General features: G+C 43.3%; 1 protein-coding gene across 2 annotated transcripts; it reads left to right on the top strand.

The window, feature by feature from the left end:
- Positions 1-45: 45 nt before the first annotated feature.
- On the top strand, positions 46-24364 carry csrnp2 (cysteine-serine-rich nuclear protein 2). 2 transcript variants are annotated; one of them, XM_063209059.1, is made up of 5 exons: positions 46-943; positions 8726-8898; positions 14593-14855; positions 16851-17147; positions 22618-24364. In XM_063209059.1, exons 2-5 carry the CDS (start codon positions 8739-8741, stop codon positions 23758-23760), a joined length of 1863 nt encoding a protein of 620 aa, XP_063065129.1. In that variant the 5' UTR covers positions 46-943; positions 8726-8738; the 3' UTR covers positions 23761-24364. The 2 variants fall into 2 exon arrangements, with proteins under 2 accessions (XP_063065129.1, XP_063065130.1); XM_063209060.1 differs by lacking the exons at positions 46-943; positions 8726-8898; positions 14593-14855 and adding an exon at positions 15799-16151.
- The last annotated feature ends 3403 nt before the right edge of the window (positions 24365-27767 follow it).

Raw genomic sequence — 27767 nt, 5'->3', positions numbered from 1 at the left:
AGACGCATTTGCGTTTGTTTCCCAAAGCATTGGTTACATGTAACATTTCCTTGACCCCCCTTTCCACAATTATGTGTAGCAAGGCACGGATGCCAAAACGATTTTCATGATCTCTTTCTTGAAAGCTGAAACAAAGAGACCTTCCATTTCCGAGTAGCATACATTTCCCAGCATTCGCCGCAGTGGCATGCCTGTGATGTCACAATGAGTATATATTTCTACAGTGTAGCATACCGATCTCTATTGTTACGTTGTAACACCGGGGCAGGGGAGCGGGCGACAGAGGCTTCGATCAAAAAATTGGCCGATCTTGCACAGCTCTAAAGGATAATTTTATCGGGACAAACAATTTGAGGACTGTGCTCGTTTGGGGACGTGCAACTTCTGCGGAGATTTAACACGCCCTCGAAGAAGAAAAAGGACACCAACCTTTTGTGGCTTGCCTTGTTTTACAAATGCAATCATTTAACACCGGACGAAGAAGAGGAGGTTTGCTATAACACACAAGCAAGCCATTGTTAATATGATTTAGATTTTTGGACAAATTAAACGAAGCCCTCCGCCCGCATCGCCTGCCCCGTGTTGTGCAGTTGTAGCCTAAATGTGAACGTCGGTGAAATTTTCCTTGCACAAACCCCAAAATCAAGAATAGTTCATTCAATAGTGTATCCCTTCTGCTCATGTGTATTTTTGTGTGGGCTGTAGTGAAATGCATACATTTCCTACCGGCATCTAATAGGCTAGCCTACACCATTATTGCAATCCATTCTCCTTTGCTTACATTTTATTAAACGTCTGTAAAAAGGTAAACTGTGAAATCGGAGACCCGTGTGGAGCTTAAAGGGGGAAAACACACAGCCAAAACCAAAGGATTTTTATGTCGATTTTTGCTGCTGATACAACTGAAAAGCGGAATCGTCGGTAAAGGCTATTCCCGAGTAAGGTAAGGCGCCTGAGAGCCTGTGTTTAACAGTTCCGGCGGTTTGAGCGATAAAATGATCTGGAGAGGAAGCAAGCCTATAGTCTGCAACCCATTGTTTTGAAGTTTTGCCCTGTCACGCTGTGGTGGGCTGGTTAGTCTTGAGGAATGAAAGGTCTTTGCGCGAGTGACCATTCTCCTCCTCCTGTCACTAATTATAGGCGTTCAGGTAAAACGCGCAGTTCACCAAACGTCTAAAAGTCTCAAATGACTTGGTTTCATCCCACTGTTTGGGCATCGTGGGACTTTCTATCTATTTGAAAATGGCCTTTTGTAGTGAGTGATGTAAGTACAGTGTTATTATCAATAGGCCCTCAGAGTGTGTAAGTATTTATGACACGGGCCACGCGCAAGCCGGCTTGGTTTTTGCAAGCCTGCCTGACTGCCTGGTCCAGAGTGTGACAGCCTGAGGCGCCGTCAATCCTCTTTCAGTCTTAATGAACACAACTGCACATACTCTCTCACCTTACCCCCTGATGTGTCATTGCATGCATGTCCTGAAGTAGTACAGCCTGCCAGACTAGTAGGTCATTTACACGCGCACCGGCTCTATGCGTAATTGTCACGCATGGAAAGGAACCAGCTGAGCTTAACCAGGTTGGTCTTGTGGTTCATTCATAAGAATTGACCCCTAAAACGCAATGGATGTCGTCATGCCATTTTTCAGTATTGATGTTAAACCCTTCACACTGCAAGTGCTGCACTTTGTGGAATGAAACGGATCAATAAAGTGGCCTCATCATCAACAATAGTTTTACAGTCTAATGACGCGCTTTGCATCATGCGCCCTTCCTCGTCCAAATGGGTTGCTGAAGACCAAAGAAACCTACCAGTGATAGATGAGGTTTACTCTTCCCGAGGCTAAACGGTCCATGGCTATACATTTGTTGACCAAGTTTCTGCCCCAAGCCAAAGTAGTCCATGACCTGATGCACATACGCATATTCCAGACAGCTGTCTGAGAGCCTCTACGACCCATTTCCAACCTCAAGATTGGTGTCAGATGCGTATGATATGTATGCACTGGATTATGGCCCCAGCTCCACGCCTCATGCACTGCACTACGTGTGTTTGTAGTCAGACACTGGTAACTGGGGCAACCCACATTGCTCACGTTTTTTATTCTCTCTCTCGCTCTCTCTATCTTTCTCCCCCTCTCTCTCTCTCTCTCACACACACACACACACACACTCAAACACACATGAAGAGTAGCATAATCCTCCCACAGCTGGATGGTTTGATGTGGTTGCTTCCCAGTGCCCACTCTGTTGCATCGAGGGCACACTACAAACATATGTCTGTAGTCTGGCCAGTGACCTCTTTGGCCTCACTGACCAACATACCGTGCAGTGCCCCTTCCCTACTTTCCAGAGGCTATGTTAGTCAGACATGGGATTGTTATTGCAGTAGGCCTATCCATCTTCGTCAGTACGGTTATCGCAAACGCTAGCTGTATAGGTCAGATGTATGGCATGCTTATCTATCTTGGTCAATATGGCATTTCAGATTTAGCGGTCTATTCATTTCTTGTGTCTAAGTATGAGATGTTTATGGTTGTGCTCTGAACTTAAAGGCAATGCCCATTGTGTTTATTTTATTTTATATATATATATATATATATATATATATATATATATATATATATATATATATATATATATATATATTCATTCATTCATTCATTCATTCATTCATTCATTCATTCATTCATTCATTCATTCATTCATTCATTCATTCATTCATACATACATACATACATACATACATACATACATACATACATACATACATACATACATACAGCAAGAGCACCTCACCAAAATGAGTCCATTTATTGTCTCTGTAGTTATGTGATTCCATGTATCCCATTGTCTCTTTTTTGCTTTTTGATATGCATTATCAGGCACAATATATTTCTTCTGGGTAGACTTGGTGGTTGGCAGGTTGAGTAGGACTCACTGCAATCCTCCTTTGGACAACACACACACACACACACACACACACACACACACACACACACACACACTGCTGTTTTGAGTCAAGACCAATAATCTGGAAACCAACCACTTAGTCAGCTGTTGAATAAAGATGTGCCGATCATACTCAGAGCCTGAAAATGTTAATGCAGCATTAAATCATGTTATTTTTTGGGAGGGGTTGCTTTTATGTCTTTAATGTAGACAGGACCGCAAAGAGACATCAGGAAGCGAGAGGGAGAGAGAGACGGGGAAGGGCCGGGAAAGCACTCGAACTCGGGTTGCCCGCACATGGCACGGTGTCTTATCATCTTGCTGCCCCACAACACCCTCCTTTTCCTTAATTTTTTAAATGAAGAAATTGCGTGTGCTTGCTATATGCAAGACTACATCATTTTTGTTATTACCCAGGGATGTTGTGCTGTAGAGGGTATACTCTATTCTGGGAAACAAATACGTATTCTGGAATATACGGAATGCAAAATATGAATGAGTCATATTTTAACACATACCTGTACTGCCCTTGAAGTCTTCCATAGATAAACTGGGATAAATGCCTCTACAGTCACTGGGTGATTACATTTTGTTTGGATCGCCTATTTATAAATAATGTTGTAGATGGTGATGGTGGATCAAGATACCCCAATAGATGACACTATTTCACCCTTGATACCACTTGAGGCTTAGCCACTTCATTTTCCATCCAAAAATATCTGGCATAGGCCTACAAAATCTCATTTCATAGAAAACGTCAAGAAATTAGGCTACTGATGATGTTATGAGTTACTGTACGTATGTGTAGCCTTTTTAATTTCAGAGTGTGTGTGTTGTTTTATAGCCTAATGTTGAGAGAGAGAGAACGAAAGAGAGAAAGAAAGAAAGAAAGAGAGAGCCAGCAGGATATCTGCAGCTGATACGTGTGGTGAAGTACGTAGTACCACCCATCATCTCCATCAGCTAACAGTTCATTTTGTAGCCATTTGCAATGTCAATAGTAGCTGCATCATGTCCTCCGGCTTCTATCCTCACACCTCAAGGCTGCCTGCCTGGCTGCTGCAGCATAAAAGGTAACGTGTTCTCTCTCTCTCTCTCTCTCTCTCTCTCTCTCTCTCTCTCTCTCTCTCTCTCTCTCTCTCTCTCTCTCTCTCTCTCTCTGGCCTGCTCTGTTGCCATGGCTGCAGCCCATTTATAATAAACATAATTATCCTTGTGTGGTACCCTACGCTACCCTAGCCTACCTTGGAGCAGTGCACCACAAAACTGCCTTATTTCCTTTTAATTTCTTTTTTTTTCTTCTAACTTTTAATGTCCTTTCTAATGGGTGAGTGCAGAAAGTGGCTTTATAATAGTAATGTGTCACCTGCTGTCCTACTCAGCTAAAGACATTTTTAGGGGAGATTGTGGAGAAGAAAGTGTTAGCAGCTGAATGAGTGGATTTTTTAAAGTAGGATGTTACTCTTTGCAAAATCTCCTGTTCCCCAGGTGTATGTCTGCAGTAATCATTTACCCAGGAACTAATTAAAACACACACATTTTCCCTTATGTACTCATTAAATTCATAAACAGATGACATGCTTGCGATACCCTTTCACTTTTCTGCAACTTGTGCACCTGAGTTTGCAAGCCATTTATGTAGCAAGAAGAAAAAAAAAACGCTCATTGAAAATCAAACGGACCAGCGTCAGCCACCACTGTGATACCAAACGCTACTGTGTGTGTGTGTGTGTGTGTGTGTGTGCGTGCGGGCGTGCATATGCATGTGCATGTGGACAAAGTAAAGGGTTGCCTGGTATAAAGCGTTTTGGCTCAGCCTTGTATGACCCCGTCTCTTGGCCAGACCTCCCAGTAAAGGCAGCGAAGCAAAGCAAAGGCCTGTTGTCTTAAAGGTTTCCGCTTAGCTATGTTCAGAAAGAAAACACCAGGGGAGGTGGGGGAGAGAACAAGAAGGAAAGAAAGAGAGGGTCTGTTTCTTCAAGGCCACTCATTTCTCTATAAACGTCGGTGAGCTTCCATTTTGCAATCGTGATGCTCGCTGCCGGATCATTTCCGAGCAAGCCTGTCATGCTAGATGGAAGAGGGGGGAGAGAAAGAGAGAGGAGGAGAGGGAGGGTTGGCAGGGAGAGGAGAGGAGAGGAGAAGAGAAGAAAAGAGAGGGGGGGGGGCATTGAGTATGTTTTTATTTTATTTGCGATACATTTGTCTGTCACATTGATATGGTAGAGTTTTACAGAGTGTGTAACAGCTCGTAAGCTACGATTATTTATGTACTTAGGCTATTGCACTAACATTTGGTTAGGGTTAGGTATGCAGTACCTACATTGTTAGTAGGCCTATTACATGTACTAGATACACTAAAATGAAACTCAAAAGTGATGCATTGCTCACACTATCTGGCAAAAAAAAAAAACTTAGGCCTACTACCAAAGTATTCATTATGACTGGGAAAAGGGGGATATTCTCCACGACTGCCATTTTGAATGTCCAGAAATAGACATTTTTAGCGGTAAAACTTCCTGTACTTTGGTCATACTTGTAAATATTAGCGTATTACTAATTTGGCAATAGGTAATGCAAGTTCAATGAGCAGCATATAGTTGCAATACCTACTATGGCCACCATCCTACACAGTGCACCTTTAAGACTGCATTCATTGTGCCTCACTCATCTGCTATGTATAAAATATTTTACCACTGATCTTCCAGCTGCTTGCTGAGGATGGTCGTGTCTTGAAAGTCACTATACAGCATTTTGCCCCTCAGAAGTTACCAGTAAATTATTCATCTATATCCTTCCTATCACCTTTAAGGGTGCTTTGAGTTAGCAGGAATTTCACGTTTTTTTCCCCCCCACTCCATTATATAGCCTTACACGTTAGCCAGGCTCACGGATGCTGAACAGTGATCAATTCATACCAGGGGGCATGCGGAAGCCATGTAGTTGAATATTCTATTTCACAGTGCCTTTTAAGAAAGACTCATATAGCTGATGGTTATTGCTGACAGAGAGTAAAGGTGGAGGAGGGGGGATGTCAATTTGTTGGGGGGGGCTCACGGAGGAAGGTTGCGAATGATTGATGTTAATGCCACCTGTGCTTGACTGTGTGGCTCGTCGTATGCCTTCTTCCCCTCTCTCCCGCTTTCAGCCCAGGTGATTCCATATTGATGCAGCAGCAGTTCGTGTGAATGTCAAGGCAGAGTTCAGAGCCATAAGTGACATTTACTGCGGCTGTGCTGATGAACTTAATCGTTTATCCATTCTAGAGGTGCCTGCAGAGCCAAGCCATCATTCTTTTTCCAGGTGGCCTAGTAAATCTCATTCACCCAAAGTTATGAAAGTGAAGTCAGTGCCACCACCACCACCACACTGCCTACGACATCATTCATAAACCCCTCCATCCTGTCCTACCCTGTCTGTCTATCTGTACACTCTGCACTGACAGACAGACATATACAGAGTATTCACCTGAAGCTATTCAAGTGTAGCCTGTACTCCACCTCCACCCATAACATTCACTCTTAAACCTGTCCACTCCATGCACTCTTGTTCTGTCTATCTGTAGGTTCTGCAATGAGCATACTGACTGTCAGTACTGTACTTGAAGTGAAGTAGGTGGCACCACCCCACAGCCACCACCTATAACATCACTCATAGACCCTTCCATACATTCTTGTCCTATCTGATTGTCTGCATGCTCCACACTGAGCATACTGGCACGCACAGACAAGCAGGCATTGAGCCTTCACCTGCAGTTACGTATTAAATTGAACCCTGCAATCCCTACCCCACTGCCACCACCTAAAGCATCACTCCTTAACCCTTCCATCCACTCTTACTTTGTCTGTCTGTCTGTCTGTCTATATTCTCTGCACTGAGCCTTTACCTGAAATGAAGTCTGTGCCTCCTTACCTGGCTGTCGCTAGATGAATGGATTCCACCTTGGTTCCCCTGGAGCTACGCCATATGCCTAGGTCGGCGAAGGCGTGGTATTATTTTTAAAAAAACGTCCTTGCGTCCGTGTACAAAGTACTTGGGGAAACCACTTGTCTGAATGTCCTCCTGATGAGGTGCTACTTTAACCACGCACAGACTGGAAAATACAGTTGAAATTACAGAATCAATGTGACACAAGTGAGTCCATGTGAGTGGCCATTGTTGTCTGAAACAACTGTCGCTTTTCACATACTTTTCTCTTCTTCACTACATTACTTTATCTACATAACATCTCTGCAAATCCTGCAATCCTGATTGCTTCGTCTGCATGGTGGTTTGGGAGCAGGGCTAATTTCAAGATCCTCCAGACAGACCCTCGTGTAAGCTCACAAAGGTGAGCGAAAATACACAGGGTCTGACGAGAGCCAGGTTATGTCCTTCCATCCCAGCACCACCTATAACAGTAACATCACTCAAAATGTATAAACCCTTCCATTCGGTCCTGTACTGTCTGCCTGCCTGTATGCTCTGCACTGAGCATGCCGAAACTGACGGGCAGACAATGACACTGACCAGTGAAATTATTCTGCTGTGAAGGCTGTGCCTCTACCCCACTTCCATTGCCTATAAACACCTGAAGTTATAACAGTGAGAACTATGCCCTCACACTACCCCACTCATAACATCACACAAAAACACAAACATCACTCAAAAATAACCCTTCTTCCTCTCATGCCCTGTCTGACTGTCTGCCTATGTGTATAAGCTCTGCAGATACTGAACCTGAAGCTATTGAAGTGAAGTCTGTGCCTCCATCCCACCACCTATACAACATTAGCCTACTCAACAACTATTCCATTCCCTCTTTCTCAGTAGATCCTCAGTACTCCACTATCACCTACTAGTATAACATCCCTCAATGGCACACTTCCGTCCTCTTTTACTCTGTCTACAATATCTGTATTCTCTGAAGACACTCAGCATTCACTGGAATTTACCGGTATTCATATGAAGTCTGTGCCTCCACCCCACCACCACCTACAACATGTCACTCAAAAATACCTTTCATCTTCTCTTGCCATTTCTGTCTGTCTCTCTGTCTGTATGCTCAACAGCTGCTCCATATTCACCTGAGGTTGTAAAAGTAAAAAAAGTCTGTGCCTTCTCCACCCCAACACCGCAACCACCATCCCCTATAACAGTGATTCTCAACCTGTTTTGAACAAATGCCCCCTCGACCTCATCATATGCCTGACAACGCCCCCCTTAGTATTAGAAAGTTAAATGGACTAATGCCCCCCAATGGCAACTAAGCACTGCCACCTCTCAGCTGTATCCTTCTCAATGCCCCCCTAGAGCTCCCTAACGCCCCCTTGGCCTGACTAGAAGCAACGCAAAAGGTGTTGCGTCAGGAAGGTGTGACCTGGCTACCCAATTCTGGCCCCCCTATCTCCCTGGCCCCTGTCGGCAGGCCTGCCTCCACCCGTCCACCACCGGTGACGTCAATCAAAATAAAACCTTCCATCCTCTTGTCTTGTCTGTCTGTCTGTCTGTCTGCCTGTCTTCTCAGTAGAAAGTGAGCAATCCGTTGAAGTTACTCAGGTGTAATCTGGTCTTCCCCACCACCCATGACATCAGTCAGAAATAAAACCTCTCATCCTCGCTTGCCCTTTGTGTCTATCTGTATGCTCTGCAGAAAAGGAGTATTCACCTCAAGTTATTAAAGTGAAATCCAGGCTTCCCCATCCGTCCTCAACCTGAACTCGGTCAAAATAAAAACCTCTCAGTCATCCTCTCTCATCCTGACCCGTCTGTCTGTCTATCTGTATGCTCTGCGCAGACGCTGAGTTTCCATGGAGACAGTGGGGACACTGGGCCTGAAGCGTAAATTCGAGGAGGTGGACAGCGGCTCGCCCTTCTCCACGCCGTCCAAGGACTCCGACGATGACATCTCCAGCAGCGACAGCGCAGACAGCTGTGACAGCCTCAATGCCCCCTCCAGCTCCTTCACACGTAAGCAAAGCCACCACACTGCACCCCACCACAACACACCACACCACACCCCGGAACTGGCCCAGAGTCAGGGGGAAGGTGACGTAGTAATAGTGCCAAACATAAGATGTTGCCCGACATCAACTAAGAGTTCCAATCTTGTATTGGACATACAGTGCCCTCCATAATTATTGGCACCCCTGGTTGAGATGTGTTAAAAGCCTTAAAATAAATTCAGTGTTTATTGCAGAAGAATACTGTCACACTGAAAATTTTAGGAAAATGTAGCCTTCAACTCAAATGAATTGTAGGAAAATAAAAAAAATCCCTGACTAAAAAATAATTATTTTTCATTAAATCACCTGTTCCACAATTATTGGCACCCTTAACAATTCCCAGGAAATAAATATAATTGAAGCATTTCTGACATTTCTACAGTAGTTTACAAAGTTTACCAGAGTATGTAGGAACATTTAATTAGTAATTCATCACTTCCTGTTTCCCTGGGGTATAAATATGACGTGACACCGAGGCCATTTCTCTTATCCACTCTTAAACATGGGAAAGACAAAGGAACACAGCATACAAGTGAGGCAGATGTGCGTCGACCTTCACAGGTCAGGCAGAGGCTACAAGAAGATTGCCACTCAACTGCAGCTGCCCATATCTACTGTGAGAGGAATAATTAAGAAGTTCAAAACAACTGGAACAGTGGTAAACAAGCCTGGACGAGGACCCAAGTTTATTTTGCCACCACGCACAGTGAGGAGGATGGTAAGAGAAATCAAAATATCTCCAAAGCTCACTGTTACAGAATTACAACAAATGGTAGCATCCTGGGGTCACAAAGTCTCCAAATCAACCATCAGGCGCTGTCTACACGCCAACAAGCTGTTTGGGAGGCATGCACGGAGAAAACCTTTCCTCACCCACAATCATAAACGCAAACGTCTGGAGTTCGCCCAGCGGTATTTGGGCTTCAACTGGGACCGTCTGCTTTGGTCAGATGAGACCAAGATTGAGTTTTTTGGCAACAAACACTCTAAGTGGGTCTGGCGTGCCACGAAAGATGCGCATGCTGAAAAGCACCTCATACCCACTGTGAAGTATGGGGGTGGGTCAGTGATGCTGTGGGGCTGTTTCGCTTCCAAAGGCCCTGGGAAGCTTGTTAGGGTGCATGGCATCATGAATGCTTTGAAATACCAGGACATTTTAAATGAAAATCTGTTGCCCTCTGCCAAAAAGCTGAAGATGGGTCGTCACTGGGTCTTTCAGCAAGACAATGACCCTAAACACATGGCCAAATCTACACAGAAATGGTTAACCAGACACAAAATCAAGCTCCTCCCATGGCCATCTCAGTCCCCAGACCTCAACCCCATTGAGAACCTGTGGGGTGAGCTGAAGAGGAGAGTACAGAGGAGAGGACCCAGGTCTCTGGATGATTTAGAGAGATTCTGCAAAGAGGAATGGCTGAAGATCCCTCTTTCTGTCTTTTCCCATCTTGTGAAACATTATAGGAGAAGATTAGGTGCTGTTTTGTTGGCAAAAGGGGGTTGTACAAAATATTAACAACAGGGGTGCTAATAATTGTGACACACATTATTTGATGTCAAATAATTATTTCTTTATGTGGGATTTTTTCCCCACTGAATAAATGCACTTGTATTGAAGGTTGGATTTTTCTCTTTTTTCCATTAAGGTCCCATATTATTTAGAGAAAAATAATAATAATTGGAAGCTAAAAAACACATCTCAACCAGGGGTGCCAATAATAATGGAGGGCACTGTATATGGAGCCTCAATGCCCCCCCTTCACATGTAAGCAAAAGCCACCGCACCGCACTGCACCACACCACACCACACCCCAGAACTGGCCCAGAGTCAGGGGGAAGGTGACTGATGTTGTCCGACATCAAATAGAGTTCCAGTTGGAAAAATGTTGAGCCTCGATGCCCCCTCTGGCTCCTTCACACGTAAGCAAAGCCACCGCACCATTCCCCACCCTAACACGACTTTGGCCTGGCCCAAAGTTATGGGAAAGGTGATGTAGTAATAGTGCCAAAGATAAGATGTAGATCCTTGCTAGCGATACTGTCCCAATGTAAAATGTCTATGCCCCCGCCACCTCTCTCACATATTGTATAAGGCACCACACTCCACCCCAGCCTGGTTCAGCCCGACCCAGCCCAGAGTTAAGGGGAGGGTGACATGGCGTTTGGCATAAGACTTCAGATGGGTATCCATCTAAAGTATTAAAGTGTAAAATCTGAACGCTCCCCCAGTTCCTTTACGCTCAAGGCACCGCCCTGCCCCGTTTCCAGTTCAGTCTGGCTGGCAGGACCCAGAGAAGATGACATGGTTGCCCAGCATAATATAGCCATTCATCCTCATTTTCGATGCCCCCTCCAGCTCACTCACACATACAGCATCACACGGCACCACACCCAACTCAGAATTAGGAGGTTAAGATGACATGGTGTCCAACATCAGAGGTAGGTCCATTCACATGGTACAGAGTGCAAAGCCTCAATGCCACCACCGCACTGCACCTGACCTTGAGACAAGAAGGTGAAGGTGAAGGTGACATGCAATGGTCTCGGACACAGGATGGGACTCCACCCTTGTATTTTTTTTTTACATATGAGGAAGAGCTAATTTGTGCATATGGGCCCGCCAGCAGCCTGTTCAGTCATTGCTGAAAAGACTCAACTACATTGTAACAACATTACTGGGTGATTCTTGGAAAATGTGTACTTTTCCTGTTCATGGGGTCCATTTTTAAAAATATACATCATTTTGGACTTATTTCACTTTATATGTTAACTTCAGCATAAAACCACCTCTGAAAAAAAATCAGCACAGTTCTATTTTGATTTTTTCTTCACTTTTCACAATTTTAGGTGTCAAAACCAGACGTTTAGACTTAAACATTGAAAATTATGCTGGAAAATATAATTTATTGTAAAAAAAACATTATGTAAATTAATAAAGTATCGGTTAAATAATAAAAATACATTATATTTCTCAATTTGAGTTGGCCAGCAATATCATTTTTTATCCAAAATATAGCTGTCGCACAGTATCGGCGACATTTCCACCACACCATCGAAATAGTCAATTAAAAAAAAAATGTGAGTCTTTCAATGCATGTTGTTTTTGGGAAAGTACAGTGAATTTTCAATTTCACCAACAGTTATTGAAGAAAAGTCAATTCAAACATGTCATTGGCAGTAAATATACTTTTGACGTGTAATTTCCAAACATGTTATATCATGAGGATGGAATATTCTTTAAAATGTATGAATATTAAGTTTAATATATGTGGTTTGTGTACATTAAACCACCAAGTCTCAATTAAAACCCAACCACTCAGGTAAATTTGCATTTTTTGTCAAAAAAACTTAAAAATGTAATTTCCATCACTGTCATTTCCACCACATTATGGTGGATATGACACTGGTGTGGTGGTCATGCTGATTTTTGGCTATAAAATTGTTACAATCAATTGATCTACCATCTCACTGATGTTTATCAATAGTGTTGTTTTTCAATGTTAAGACTGATGTTAAATCTTAACGTAACATAACTTTGTTAAGCATGTTTGTGTGTCCAACCATGTGGTCATTTCCACCACACAATGTCATTTCCACCACAATGTAATTTCCATCACATCATACATTTTTGGGTTTAAAGAAAATAAATATTGCCACAATAATGAAATTTGGAGGTTTTAATATTTATACAGCAATGGCTTCAACTCAATGGTCACATTCATAATTTTGCTTGTACAATACATTGCTTGCAGTGTGGTGGAAATGACACTTGTTAAACAAAACAGTAAAAAATATACATTATTTAAATAACGTAAGCACAACCACTTAAATAGTGTGTTTCTACACCTGATGGAGAATTAAAACATATACAAAGTATTACCCCAAACATATATTTTATTTTCAAACATTTCTGAGGTCAAAAGAACACATTTTCCAAGAATCACCTTGCTATGCCATTACCGAGAGCCTGAACTAACAGATTAAGACTCGGTCATCATTACAATATTGGTGACAGTTGGCATGGTTTATAACATAGGTTCTGTGCGAAGGGGACAGCGAGGAAAACCATATTCATAAGTAGATGGAAGTCCCTCCTCATATTCAAAAAGACTGCTGCAAGAATTCTGACTAAAGCAAAGAAAAGAGATCACATCACCCCAGTACTTAGGTCATTGCACTGGCTTCCAGTGAGATTTCTCTGATAGTTTCTGATAGTTTATAAGTCACTGAATGGCCCTATAAATATATTGTAAATATGCTTGAGAAATACCATCCTAATAGATGTCCTAGGTCTTCAGAATCTCTTCTAGTGGTTGTACCTAGGGTCAAGTCTAAACAGGGTGAAATGGCATTTAGTCATTATGCTGCAAAACACTGGAACCAACTCCCTGTCCAAATTAGAACTGCCCCAACAGTATCTTGTTATAAAAGGAAGTTAATAACAGCTTTATTCTCATCTGCCTTTGGTGATGGTTAGTTAATTAAAACACACTATCTGTAACACAATGTAGTTTTTTTTCGTCTCTTTTCTCTATTTTTTATTCGATTTATGATCCTGGCAGGTCCATTGCACTATACAGGAAGGCACTGGCTCCTCCTGGCATGACCCAGCCATGTCCAGAGTTAGGGCGACATGGTGTTCGGTATAAGATAAGACTCCATCCTCATGTTCTCAAGTACAAAGCCTCTACGACAGTACGCCCCCTACAGCCTCGTCACACGTAACTTGGCCTGGGCCCAGTCTGGTCTGGAATTAAGATGGAAGGTGACATGTTGCATGACATAAAATGGAGATGAATCCCTCCCAGCTTCAGAAATTGTAAAGCATAAAGTTGATAATCCACTGGGGAAAGGGGCATGTTCTCAAAATGTATGAAATTAGTTTGAAAAAAAATCAGAAAATTGTAAATACCAATATGTGGTATACGAGAAGACACAACTGGGTTGCATTTCTCAAATGCGTAGTTGTTAGCCAGTTAGCAACTTCGGTAGTTGCCAATGGGAAATTGTATTGCAAACAACAAAGTAGCTACTGAAGCTAGCAACTATGGTTTCGAGAAACGCACCCCTGATATCTAGTGCATCTAGGGATTAGGGATACAGTAGTTGGCAGCCTCGGCTGAATGTAACAGTGTCAATGTAGAAGTGGCATTGCTTGGCATTGGGCCATTGAGCTTTCACACTCAGCGCACTCAGGACTTGTAGGAGATCTTTAAAGGTGATCGATATGGCAGTGTGTGTGTGTGTGTGTGTGTGTGTGTGTGTGTGTGTGTGTGTGTGTGTGTGTGTGTGTGTGTGTGTGTGTGTGTGTGTGTGTGTGTGTGTGTGTGTATGTGTGTGTGTGTGGGCTGTGTCTGCCATTCATGCTCTGTTACGTCTTCACTTGATGACCTGTCCTGTAGACTAATGCATTGTAGTCAATTGATAGTCTATCAGCTCTCTTAGTCCCACATCTATTTCTCTCTCTTTCTGCCTCTCTTCTTCTTCCTCTCTCTCTCTCTCTCTCTCTCTCTGCTTCTCCCTTCATATCCCGAATATGTGCTTCTACACACTCATCTGTAACTTGTCATATTGAAACAGTAAAAATGGTAAAATAAACGAATGTTACCTTTCTTTCTTTCTCTCTTTCTTTCTCTCTCTCCTCCTTCTCCTCGCTCAGCGACCTCCATCCTCAGACGTCCTCGTCCGTCGCCGGGGCGTAAGCGCGTGCGTTTCGACGCGGTGACGGTGTACTACTTCTCGCGGAAGCAGGGCTTCACCAGCGTGCCCAGCCAGGGGGGCAGCTCACTGGGCATGGCGCGCCACCACTGCGACATACGCCACTACACGCTGGGCGAGTTCGCCCGCGAGCAGGAGAGCAACCACCGCGTCGTGCTGCGCCAGCACCTGCGCCAGGAGAAACTCAACGCCCGCAAGATGAAGGTGAGATGGATGGGGGCATGGATGAATTGATGGATGACTATATAGATCAGGGGTGGGAAAGCTATGTATCGAGGGCCGTTTGTGGCCCTTGAGGCGGTTTCATCTGGCCCCCGACATGATTTTAAAGTTATGCAGCATCACATGAAATATGACGTATTTTGTAGTGGAATCTTATAAATTACATTTGAAATACAATTAAGTTATATTCAGGGGATTTAGAGAAAGTGGGGAGTGTTTTAAAGGTGGCTTCCTTCAATATAGGAGAAAGTGCAGGGGGAAATCCTGGTTTGTGTTAATAGTACAGCCCTTGGAGGACTTTTGCGGCCCTTGGAGGAATTTGAAGTGGCCCTTTGAATGAAAAAGGTTCTCCACCCCTGATATAGATGGTTGGTTGGATATGTTGTGTATGACTACATTCAGTACTACGTGGGTGGTTGGCTGGATGGAGTAGGGCTGTGGGTACGCTCTCAGGTGTGGTGGTCAGAGCTGAATCTGAGGGTGATGTGGTCACCTTGAGTCAATGACATGAGTCAATACTCCACTTTGGGCACGGCAGGCACAGCAAGATACCGCTGAGGTAAAAGTCCAGACCAATAGCTCAGCGCTACAGATGGATGAGGCTTCGGGAGGGAGGTTTACTATGAACTCCAGCAGTTGGCATCGGTTATCACCACCCTAAACCTCACTCCCATACCGGGTCTAAGGCGCTAGTGTAACGGAGATTATCCTGCGCTTGTTTGGCACTCGGGGCTTGAACAATACTATTACATTTTTTTAAATATATTTTTTAAATATATATATATATATATATATATTTTAGGGGCTTTTATGCTAGACAGTCGAAGATGGCGACAGGAAGCGAATGGGATAGAGAGACAGGGGAGGATTGGGAAATTACCCCGGCCGGACTCGAACAGGGGTCCCCGTGGGTGGGCATGCAAGCCCAAATGTCTGGGGCTTAGCGCACTGCGCCACAGCGCTCCCCATACTATTACATTTTTTATGGCTAAAATGTAATGCAACCGTTATAAAATGACAAGCAAATCAGAAAATAGATTTTGGAAAAGATACATTTGCATTCTGTGAAAATGTGATGTATGCCACGCTCCCTAGGCTGAAATGTGATGGATGCTACCACTACAGCAGATGAGGCATGATTACAAGGTTGCAGAGGACAATTATGCATCATGGAAGACTGAGCAAATGACTGTAAATGGAATGGAATTTAATGCATTCTTCCAGGAAGCCCCCGTTTCATTGGCACAACATTACACTTTGAAGAGAAATGATTTAATGGTAATTACACTTTCAGATGGTGTACTCAAGCCATCATTGTCTGAAGCTTTAGTTGAATGTGTAATGAAATCCAGTCTGTGCACTTGAAAGTTTGTTTAATTTCCATTCAAAATGTATGCCTGGATACTCTGCATTTTATCATTTCTGTATTGTAGATTCTTGATTATGAGTAGAGCGTGTAATACGGACACTGGTGTTGTGTGCAATACAATCTGTTTGTCTTTTAAATCTTGAAAAGTCTATCTTGTATGTGAAAAGTGTTGGTTATATGATACAGAAGAGCACATACTGTATATTAATTTACTGTGAAAACCCCTCAAGAGTTTTTATGTCTCTTTTATCATTTGTAATTTTCACAAATTTCTGTACAGTGAGGCAGTGTTTAATATAAGTTGCAAAGCATATATACGTACATACAAGAAAATGCAGTGCAAATATATACTATACAGCACTGTACGCAAGCATACATGACAGCATACAGTGTTCCACTCATGAAGAATATCACTGAAGAGTTTTTGATGTCTCTCTTATGATTTGCCATTTTCCCAATTTTCAATATTGTGATATTTTTTTAATTCATATAAGTAACAAAGTACATATGTTTTCCTCCATACAAGAGATCATAAATGTCTAACTGTCTCAAAACGTACCCAAACATCGTGCAATTCTTCTGATCCCTTTTGTCATTCTCTACTGCAGCTGACCCGTAATGGGACGGTGGACTGTGAACAGGCGGACCTCCTGACGTTGGACGACGTCTCGGACGAGGACCTGGACGTGGAGAGCGTGGAGGTGGACGACTGCTTCTTCCTGCAGCCGCTGCCCACCAAGAGGCGGCGCGCGCTGCTGCGGGCATCGGGCATCTCCCGCATTGACGCCCGCGAGAAGGCCGAGCTGCGCGCCATCCGGCTGTCACGAGAGGAGTGCGGCTGCGACTGCCGCTTCTACTGTGACCCGCGCCACTGCGGCTGCAGCCAGGCCGGCATCAAATGCCAGGTGAGAGTCAGTGGGCACTTGCCATGTGGGTGAGGTTTGAGGAGCAACATGGGCCGTTTTGGGTTGAGTGAATGACAGACTCTTTTGTGAGTCTTCTGCCTCTTTGACCTGCCACACTGCGGCTGTAATAAAATGCCAGGCGAGTCACAATTACAATGCTTACCTGAAAGAGGGTACACTACTTACCATGTGGGTGCCACAAGGAGTAACATGGTCCCGTTTGGGCTGAGTGAATACCAGACTCTTGGTTTGCACTCAAGGACTCGAAGATAACAGTTGTGATGGCCCCTGGGATGTCACTGTGTCCCACTCCACTGGGGGTGCAGTAAGACGGACATCAAATGCCAAGTGAATCACCACGACAGTGTGTACCTGAGAGAGGGTACTTGCCATGTTAAAGGAACAGTCCACCATTTTGGGCAGTATCCTCATTTTGCACCTCCCTTCGATTTCAAATTTGAAAATTGAGTTGTACCTTTCCCATGTTCTCTGTTGTCTGAGTCTGGTGAAATCACGTCGTAGCATGTACGTGTCATTGAACCAGACGGTACCAACAACTGTATAGTGCCAACTGGTCCCATTTAGTCCAATGATACATTCTAAAAAGAAGGAATGCCACCATAATCAGAGAAGAGCTAGAAGAATAGAAGAAAGGTAAAGCTTATTTAACTGGAGGGAAGATGTAAAATGGCCATATTTCCAAAAATGGTGGACTGTTCCTTTAATTCTGGCACTAGGCGAGGTGTGTTGGGCAAAACAAGGGGCAAAACAAGGGCATCGAACAGCTGAGCCACGACTACAATACTTACCTGAGAGGGTGCTTACCACATGGGTATTAAGGCTGTCTCTTGCTCAGGAATTGTTTTAACTTGAGTGAATGGGGGCATCAAGAGCTAGCTAGTATAGTAGCCTATGACAAATGACACTGTAGGGCAGCTATGGCCTAATAGTTCTTTAATATTAATAGGATAGTGAATAGGTTAGGGTCAAGGCCTTGTGCTTAATTCAAGCAGACCCTGGTAGCCAATTTATGTTCATAAACAGAGGAGTAACACATGCCCTTTTGAGTTGCGTCAATATGAGACTCTTGTGCGAGATTGCAGCCGCTAGTGGTGCTTCTACTGTGCCACCGCAATGCTGTAGGGTGCAGCCAGGCAGGCATCAAATGCCAGTTGAGTCACCATGACCATGCGCACATGAGAGGGCACTCACCGTGTGAGGGTATTATCACTGGCACGTAAGAGTTATTCTACGATTTCTCTACGCTTTTGGCAAAAGCAAAATGTCAATTATCAGTATTTTTTTTCAACTAAATGACCTAGATGTTTACATAGTGTATATATTTAAGTTTCCAAACAAACAAATTGCCAAGCTTAATCTTAAATCATTTGATAAATACTCTAATGAAAGCGAACATTTGCTTAATTATTTTGTCAACAGTGTTATGGACAAATACTATGTCATTTCAAACATATATAAAAATACTACAGAGTTGAAACAATATATGTTTGAAAGTGCTTATGTCCCTTAGCAGTAATGTTGTCATTAATCTGTGCAACTGATATAGAAAATGTGATTGTTGAGCTTCATAAGTAGGATTTTATGAGTCAGTGTGATACAGACTGACACATTTTTCATCATAAATCCCTGTAACGTCTGATTTGAATATAGTCACCCTCCTTACACAAGACTTCCTTCTCCAGAGATAATCCCTAGTGTATGTTCATAGGATTTTTCCAACACATAAGGGATCAATAGCACAAAAACACTTTCAAAACAGTCAACGGTGTAACTCAACTGTGTTACGGTCAACAGGGGAACAAGTCGGCACTTTTTTAGGAGAAAAAAACAGAGCAGACAAACCCATCTTCCTAGAACACAAATTATTTAGTTTGTTTGTCTGTCAATATGGATATAAATTGGCAAAAACATACTCCTCCTCAACTGTCATCAGTGTTGCCAGATTGGGCTGGTTCCCGCCCAATTGGGCTGCTTAGGATGGCCGTGTGCGGGTAAAAATGGCATCTATCAGAAAAACCTTCCCACTGCCATATAAATCAATAGAATTGGGCGGGTTTTTAGGGCGGATTTTGATTATTTTTTGGGTTGGAAATCATCAGCCTCATCTGGCAACCCTGACTGTCATACTTAATTGTAACACCATTGACGGTAACACCGTTGACATTTCAGCCATTTTTATGGTGTTGTGCTAACTGAGGACCTCAGAAGTTCCACCACAACACCTTAATCAATTCATGTATCTGTATGCTTTATCTGTGTTTTTCTACATGTGATTTCTAATTCAGATTCTTATGAATATGTTGATAACACTGTTGACAGGCAATTTTCCCGCTATGAGAACATGAAAAAGAATGGATTAAATTATGGAAGGATGGAGCTCAAAATTTACCAAAAAGTCTTCCCGTATCCTGCCAAAGAGGTTATGACATCACGTGATGTTATTCGTATGGCCTAAGACCAAACCATTACTGATTTATGGAGGAGGTTTCAGACCGTGACACAGTTAACACAGTTTTCGTGGACACACACAAAATGGCAAATTTCATGTATAATGGAAAGGACAGTGGTCTTTCTGACAGTTTTGTCATATTGTGATGATTACTGTGAATCAACATTTGCAATCGTCTTGGGCAAAACAAGTTTCTTTACATGCTAATATGAAGACTGAATCTGACATTTGGAAAACAGGACGGCATGAAATCGCCCAAAACCAGTATTAAATATTCATTCTTGCTGAGGGAAATAATGCTATGTCTACACTTTCTGTATTATATGAAAGATAAATGTTTTCTAATGTCCAAAACATCATTGGATGCAGTTAATAGTTAATGGAATTGCCAAATAAAATCCACGGACTTAAAAGTGTAGGCGAATTAGAGAATCACTCGTAACCAGTAGCATAATATGGGTTGTTTTACTAATCAAATGGGGGTATCAAATGATTGGTGTGTCATGCCACATTATGACACTGTTAGGCAGCTGTGGCCTATTGGTTAGGGACGGATGGTCTAAAGATCGGATGGATGGCCAGGAGTAACCGTGCGATCACACCGACGGCGTTGAACGCATGGAAAGAAATTGACTTTATGGGAGAGGAGGCGTCAGAAGCGTGAAAAGCAGCAAACACGTTTCTAGAGACGAGGGCGTCAAAAGCGTCGAAAGCCGAGGGCGTCAAAAGTTGAACTTCATCTAAAAATATGTAATGAGCTCGGCGGCAGCAGGCGGCAGCCAATGGAATGCTCACATTTTTCTAAACACGAGCTTCGGTTGGTCGAGATTCCTGGTCAAACGCTTCAGGTTGAATCGTTTACCGCTATCAACGCCCCTGACCTGTGCTTTCCAGGCAGGAGTCAGCTCTTTCAACGCCGGCGGTGTGATCGTAGCATAAGAGTGGGGGTACAGTAGGTGTTTTGCCGCATCCTTGTTCATGACTCAGGTACCTCTTCCCACATTACTCCAGGAGTTTTAATATATCTGTTGTCTGGAGTAGGAATAGAAGTTAAAAGTTCTTTATAGAATGGGACAAGCCATGTTTCAGTTGCATGCAACCATCTTCAGGGTTGCAGACTATATCTGTCATCTACTCTGGAGTCTACAATGGTGTGTAAGGTATTGAAGTTGAGTCATGCGTCAGGATTTGCATAATTTGCATTCTCTTGCAGGTGTAGATATCAGGGATGACACTCATTCTTTAACAACATAGGTGTTTCACTTCCATAGTACTTCACTACTACGATATTACAGCCGTTAGTAATACATGGACTTAGTCATTGCCACCGTGAAAAGGATGTATAGTAGAACTCAAAGACAGCACTCTCAGGTGAATAAAAAAGAACAAGTCCGACAGGCGGACAACGATGCGTCCAAACTGTTTTCAATGATTGTGAAAACGCGTCACGGACGGACCAATGGACGGACAAAGCCTCATATAGAGATGCGTGGACGCATCTAAAAAACATGACAGTGCTGTCCTTGAGTTCTTCTATTCATCTATGCTTTATGTGTTACTCAGCACACAGTTATAAACTATGAAAAAAATATTACGGGACAGTTTGTCTGTGTCATCTCTTCCACTTTGTCATTTTGGTAACACCAAATTTATACCAGGGGCCATGTCTTTAGGATTACTATATACATATACATGTCTGTAGTATCAGATGTGCATTGAAGGTGAGTCATGAGTCATGATTTGCATAAATTGCCTCCTGCAGGTGTGGATATTAATGATGACACTTATTCAGTAGCAGCATACCGGTAGGTGTGTTTTATGCAAATACCACAATTGCAAATATGCTAACGGTCCGACAAATATTTGAATGACGACACTGCTTAGGCTTGATAAGGAAAGATTACAGAATAGTAGGGAAAGTAGAGGATGTTAGGGAAATTAGGGATGTTTGAGCCAATCATATTTTCATTTTTATCAATTACTGTGTTATTATTTGTAAACTTGAGCTATTTTCTGAGACATTCTGTCATAAAGCTCTCAATAGCCAAGACCATGTGATATATGGCATTTGAATAAAGAAGGTGCATGAGTGTGTGTGTGTGCTGTGCAAGTGTGCTTGTGACTGTACCCAGGTCTATGCGTGGGTATCCTCCTTGCACTTCTTTGTACAGTGTGTCTGTTACATTCCTGTTGTTGTTCACACTGTGAGCACAACATGTGAGATATTTGTTTGTTGCTTAAGCTCCATCCCCCATTCCCCTCCTTCCAAAGGCAGTATCAATCCTCCCACTCACGGTTCCTCTCTGTCTCATTGGAATGATAGATATGTGAGGGAACACATTCCCAAGACAAAGGCATAATTAATAACAGTAACTAATCTGTGTGGGTGCCACAGAGAAACAATAAGAGGATAGATTGATAAACAGAGAAGGCCTAGAGATTAAACAGAGCAGATTTTCCACGTTTGAGGTGCCAGCACATCATAAAAACATGTCTACCACTGGTTCTATCTCTGCACTTATCTACTTCAGAAGATTTCACTGTACACTTATTAACCTATCTACCTCTATGAAGAGCTGGGCTTACTTTAGGAAGCTGTATAAGTATACTTATGGGCCTATGCATTGAAGCTCTAGTCTGAGCAGATCTGACCAGACGTAGTCAAACTGGCAACTGAAAGTAAACATCCTGTCATAAATTCCACCCGTCTGTGCTCGTAGCTCAGGTAATTTCACTTATTAGGCCATTTAGGTGGCCTAAAAAGTTGTGCATGCTAGCTAGGTTAGCATGGTTAAGTGAATTAGCTGAAACAACTGCGTGGGAACATTCACTTTCTGAACCCAGAACATCTGCCACTGGGCAGATATATACCTACCGTACCATTTAAACTACACAGTGGTGTCCATGCCAGGACTTCTGAAATGTACTACACATCTTTTGATCGATATGTAGACAGGGTAAAACATTTGTGGGTAAGTGATCCTCCCGTGTCTTTCCCAGGTGGACCGGATGTCTTTCCCGTGTGGCTGTTCCCGAGAGGGTTGTGGCAATTCTGCCGGCCGGATCGAGTTCAACCCCCTGCGCGTGCGCACCCACTACCTGCACACTGTCATGAAGCTGGACCTGGAGACTCGCGGCTTGCTTGCCGCCGGGGGAGTAGGAGGTGTGGACTTGGGCCCAGACGACGACGACCCAGAGGCGCCCACGCGCTCCCCGTCCCCCTCCGGCTCGCTGCTCTCCCCGGGCTCGGAGCTGGAGGCGGAGGCCCGCGCCGTGCAGGAGCTGCTGGCCCAGCACGACGACACCCTGGAGCGGGAGAACGAAACGGCCGTGCTGCACCTCCAGAGCGCCGAGGAGCGCGAGAGGCGCCGAGAGCGGGAAGAGGAGGTGGAGCAGGAGGTGGAGGTGGAGTTGGAGGTTCCACAGGAGGAGACACTCAATCCAGACCCGGCGCTGTGTCTACTCGCGGGCCAGCTGACGGAGGAGGAGGTGGCGCGGGCTGAGGCGGAGGCTGTGGGCAGCATGCTGATCCAGGGGGCTTTTCCTGGGGGAACTACACTGCTCTGCATCACCCAGGACCAGGTCCAGGGGTCGCAGCAGCTACAGAATGGCATAAACCACCACCATCAGCAGCAGCAGCAGCAACAGCAACAGGAGCAGGAGCAGGAGGGACATCAGAAGGTGGAACACCTGGAGGAGGAACAACTTCAGGTGGGCCAAGAGCCACAGCAGAAAGACCCAGCTACCGCCCCACTGCTGTACTACCACATAGGGCCTCTGGAGCCTACAGCTTTCCAGTCCCATGCCCTGGCTAAGAGAGGCGAGGAGGGGGAGGGCGTGGTGGCGGAGGGGGAGTGGGGAAGGGAGAAGGAGGAGGAGGCTACTGAAAGTAGTAGTAAGGACCAACATGAACCTGCAACCAGTGACCAGCAAAGCCTGGTAGTGGAGGGTGAACCCACACCGGTGCAGCAGACGCCACCTCTGGAGAGCATTACAGTGGAGAAGGTGGAGGATGTCGTGGAGGTGGAGAGGGGGGCACGGCTGTCTCCCAACCCGCCAGAGGTGAGCTCGGATGGGGAACCGCTGCAGCCGGTTTGCCTCCTGTCACACCGAGAAGCACTAGAGCTCCCCGCTGAAGTCTGAAGTCCAGCACCTCTGCAGAAGTTTTGCACAAGAGATTTCGACTACGCTCAGTAGATCGTTGAGGTTGAAGAAGGATGAAGAGTCTACTCTGTTGATGAGTAGACTGTGAGTTTTTATGACTAATGCTATTGTTTGTCATCGTCATCATTGTTACTATTGTCGATAAGTGTCACATAATGTTGATTAGGTAGAACTTGAAAAAAATAACGTTATCAGTGAATTCAGTAACGTCTGATTAGGAAACACAACAAAATTTGGTATTGAGGAGGCGCCCTGAAAGAAACAAAAAATGAAAGCAACATATCTCATAGGAGTGTGACTTGGCCTGATAACAGACACTAATTTTAGATCAAAGCAAGAAGCAGATACACGTGTTAGAGGGAGCTGTATGTGTGTGTGCGTGTGTGTATGTGTGTGTGTGGGGTGTATTCCAAGAACATGGTTAAGTGATAACCCTGGCTTAGTTGACCTACAGAGAGTGGTAAATCTTCTAGTAGATGGCCTGAAGGCATTATTGAGTTGGAGAAAACGAGTACTCCATGCTCTTATATTAGCTGATTTATGGCCTCCAGGTTAACCTACAGTGAGTCCAATATGTATTTGATCCCTTGCTGATTTTGCCCGTTTGCCCACTAATAAAGACATGATCAGTCTATAAATTTATGATAATATGTATTCAAACATGGAGAGACAGAATATCAAAAAGAAATTCCAGAAAATAACTTAAAATAATATATTTTAATTTATTTGTATTTAATTTAGGGTAATAAGTATTTGACCCCTCTAGCTAAAGAAGATAAAGTGCTTTGTGGCAAAGCCCTAGTTTTCTAGCACTGAGGTTAGATGCTTCTTTTAGTTAATGACAATGTTTGTGCATATAGTAGAAACTATTTTTGCCCATTTCTCTTTGCACATTATCTCTAAAACATTAATAGTTTGTGGCTGTAGCTTGGCAAATGGGAGGTTCAGTTCTCTCCATAGAATTACTATAGGGTTAATATTTGGAGACTGTCTAGGCCACTTCACGACTTTAATATGCTTCTTATTGAGCCACTCCTTCGTTGCTTTGACTGTATGTTGTGTATTATTGTCATGTTGGGAGATCCAACAATGGCCCACCCATCAGTGTAGTGGTGGAGGGAAGGACGTTTGCACTCAGGACTGCACATTACATGTCTCCCTCCATCCATTCATTGACGATGTGAAGTTGTCCTGTGCCTTGGCCAGACAAACACCCTCAAACCATAATGATACCACTCTCATGCATGATGGTGAGGAGGGTGTTCTTGGGATCATAGACAGCAGTACTCTTTCTCAAAACACATTGAATTGTGATAAGGCCAAACAGCTTGATTTTGGTTTCATCTGACTACAGCACCTCCTTATCATATCCTAAACCAGTCTGATGTCCGTTGGCAAACCTCAAGTGGGACTGCGCAGGTTCCCTCTGAAGTAGAGGTACCATGTGTGCACTACAGGATTTTAAAACCTCTGTGGCATTAAGTGCTACCAGTAGTTTTCTCAGTGATTTTGGTCCCAGTAGCTTTGATATCATTGCCTAGTTCATCCCGTATAGCTCTAGGGTGATTTATTTCTGTTCTCATGATTATCAAATCCCTACAAAAGGTCAAATCTTGTATAGAACCCCAGACAGGCTGATGGATAGTCATTTTGTATTCCTCACATTTTGGAAGAAATGCATCAACAGCTGGGTCATTAATACCCAGTCTCTTTCTTGTGGTTTTGCAGCCCATTTAATCTTTGTTTAGGTCTAAAATCGTGTCCCTGATATCATTTGACCACTCTTTGGTCTTTCCCATGCTGGTGAGGTTGGAGTGTGACTGATTCACTCATACTATGGACTGATTCTGCTGATTCAATGTGTCTTTTATGTATGTTAGTATGTACAGGTGTCTTTAATTCAGATGACAAGTTGATCGGAAGTGCCCATCTGGTCTGTGGGCCCGGAACTGTAATCAGTTGGCAGGGGATCAAATACTTATTTTGCTCGATGAAATGGAAATAAATTAATATATATTCTCTTCAGTTAATTTCTGGATTTTCTTTTTGATATTCTGTCTCTCCATATTAGAATACATATTATCATAACATTTATTGACTGATCATGTCTTTGTTAGTAGGCAAACCAACAAAATCAGCAAGGGATCAAATACATATTGGACTCACTGTAACCCTGTTTGCAACTGAACCATCATCTTGGAATATCCCCATGGCCAGGGGCTGTGGGATATACCCAAATACACTTCCTAAAATATACCTGCTTAAAGGGGTATGCCACTATTTTGGGGCTTAATACAGGTAAAATTGTTGGCCAGGGTTTATATAGGCGGTAAAGTGTCTTATTTTTCAAGTAAGCCGTTGTCTTGTTTTAAGACAAGTCCATTGACTTTTACTAGCTTAGCGACATACTCCCTCTTTTAACTTGTCTTAAAGCAAGACAACGCTTTAAAAATAAGACACTTTACCACTTTTATAAACCCCAGCCAACTATTTTAACTGTATTAAGCCTAAAAATAGTGGCATACCCCTTTAAGATTATTGCCTCTTCTTAAAATCACTGACAGAAATATGTCACCCACCTCATTTGGGTCTGAATCACCCCTTTGTTGCCTCCCTGCCTAACTTCTTGTCCATACTTAAGAAAGTGGCTAGATTTTGTATGGTGGATGAGACACCATATCAACGAATCTGTCACAAACTTAATCAACCAATCAATTATTGAAATAATGCAAGATTTTCATGATTTTCCATTTTCACCAAACCTTAAATCCTAAACATTTTATTATATGGGAGGACATGTCTCCGAGCCCCCATTTTGTTTGTAGGCTGTCCTACCACACCCTGGCTTAGTAGAAGATATGAGATATGTTGCCTGGATGCCTGTGTGTGGCCTCACGAAATGTTAGCCAGACAGCTAGACACGGTACAGCTGAATTGACCTCCTCAAAAATCAAATTAAGAGGCCACTGGTGTCACTGTTTGTGTGACCTAACTAAAAAAAAATCCTGGAGATACTTGGTTACAATGTACTGTATACGTGTTTATGACAAACCGATACTGTATGTGAGTGAATGAGTGAGAGACAGAGCGAGAGTGTGCATGTATGATCGCACTGCTTGATACATCCGTGTGCATGGGATAAACTTGATTTGTACCCTGAGTGGGAAATTGGTCTACATTTAGACTATAATATCCTTTGATATCATTTCATTGCATTTTTACTGTTTGTGTGTAAGAACCACAGTGCCACTACAGCTAACAAGAGCTCTTTATTTATTACTACAGTGCATACAGTTACATCCAACTGTAGAGGCAAATGTATACTGTAGGAGCAGCGATCATTTATGAACTTGACTTATAATTGGTTGTAAGTGTGAGATAGGAGAACCGGACTGGTTGAAACAAGTACACTCTTTTATTTTTCTTAACATCTAATTTCCCCTACAAAAGCAAAGTGCAGTAACGTTGGGGAAAAAAACTCCAATTTTTTCATACTGTCCAGTCAAACATGATGTAGGTTCAATAGTAATGACACTTTCTTAATAGAAAGACACAAGACAGAGGAGGTCTTGTAACGTCAATTTCCAGTACATTGAAGAAATATCTCGTCATGTCTTGGCCTTGTAGGGCAGTAATGTTTTCTTTTGTGTTAATAATCATTGATTTGTTTTTTACCTATTGGGAGTGAACACTTTGTTTTCTGTATACAACGCATGCACCTTGACAACGGTATATCTTAACCGCAATTTGCACAATGACACTGCTACATCGCTGTTTCAATCTCACTGGACAGCCGTTATGTCTGTGCAGTTTTCAGTGTACATGTTGCAGTAGGTGACAATGTAGATTTTTTTCATGAAATCTTAGACTTGAACGTCACACTGCACGTGACACAATAAATCAAGTCGCCAAGTGTTGTCGAAGCCAATCCAGATGAAATTGTAGATTGAATAGCAATACACCCTTTTACGTAAAGGGCAATCAAA

This window comes from Engraulis encrasicolus, chromosome 10 (assembly GCF_034702125.1).
Source record: "Engraulis encrasicolus isolate BLACKSEA-1 chromosome 10, IST_EnEncr_1.0, whole genome shotgun sequence".
Classification (NCBI taxonomy): domain Eukaryota; kingdom Metazoa; phylum Chordata; class Actinopteri; order Clupeiformes; family Engraulidae; genus Engraulis; species Engraulis encrasicolus.
The sequence above is the reverse complement of the archived record's forward strand: the minus strand, read 5'-3'. Positions and strand labels throughout refer to the sequence as shown.

What these genes read in the sequence shown, in the direction of transcription:
- csrnp2 (XM_063209059.1), top strand. Translation starts at nt 8,739, where the DNA reads ATGGAGACAGTGGGGACACTGGGCCTGAAGCGTAAATTCGAGGAGGTG. An exon ending in CCCCTCCAGCTCCTTCACAC is followed by an intron (nt 8,899 to 14,592) that starts GTAAGCAAAGCC and finishes CTCCTCGCTCAG; the next exon opens with CGACCTCCATCCTCAGACGT. An exon ending in AGGCCGGCATCAAATGCCAG is followed by an intron (nt 17,148 to 22,617) that starts GTGAGAGTCAGT and finishes TGTCTTTCCCAG; the next exon opens with GTGGACCGGATGTCTTTCCC.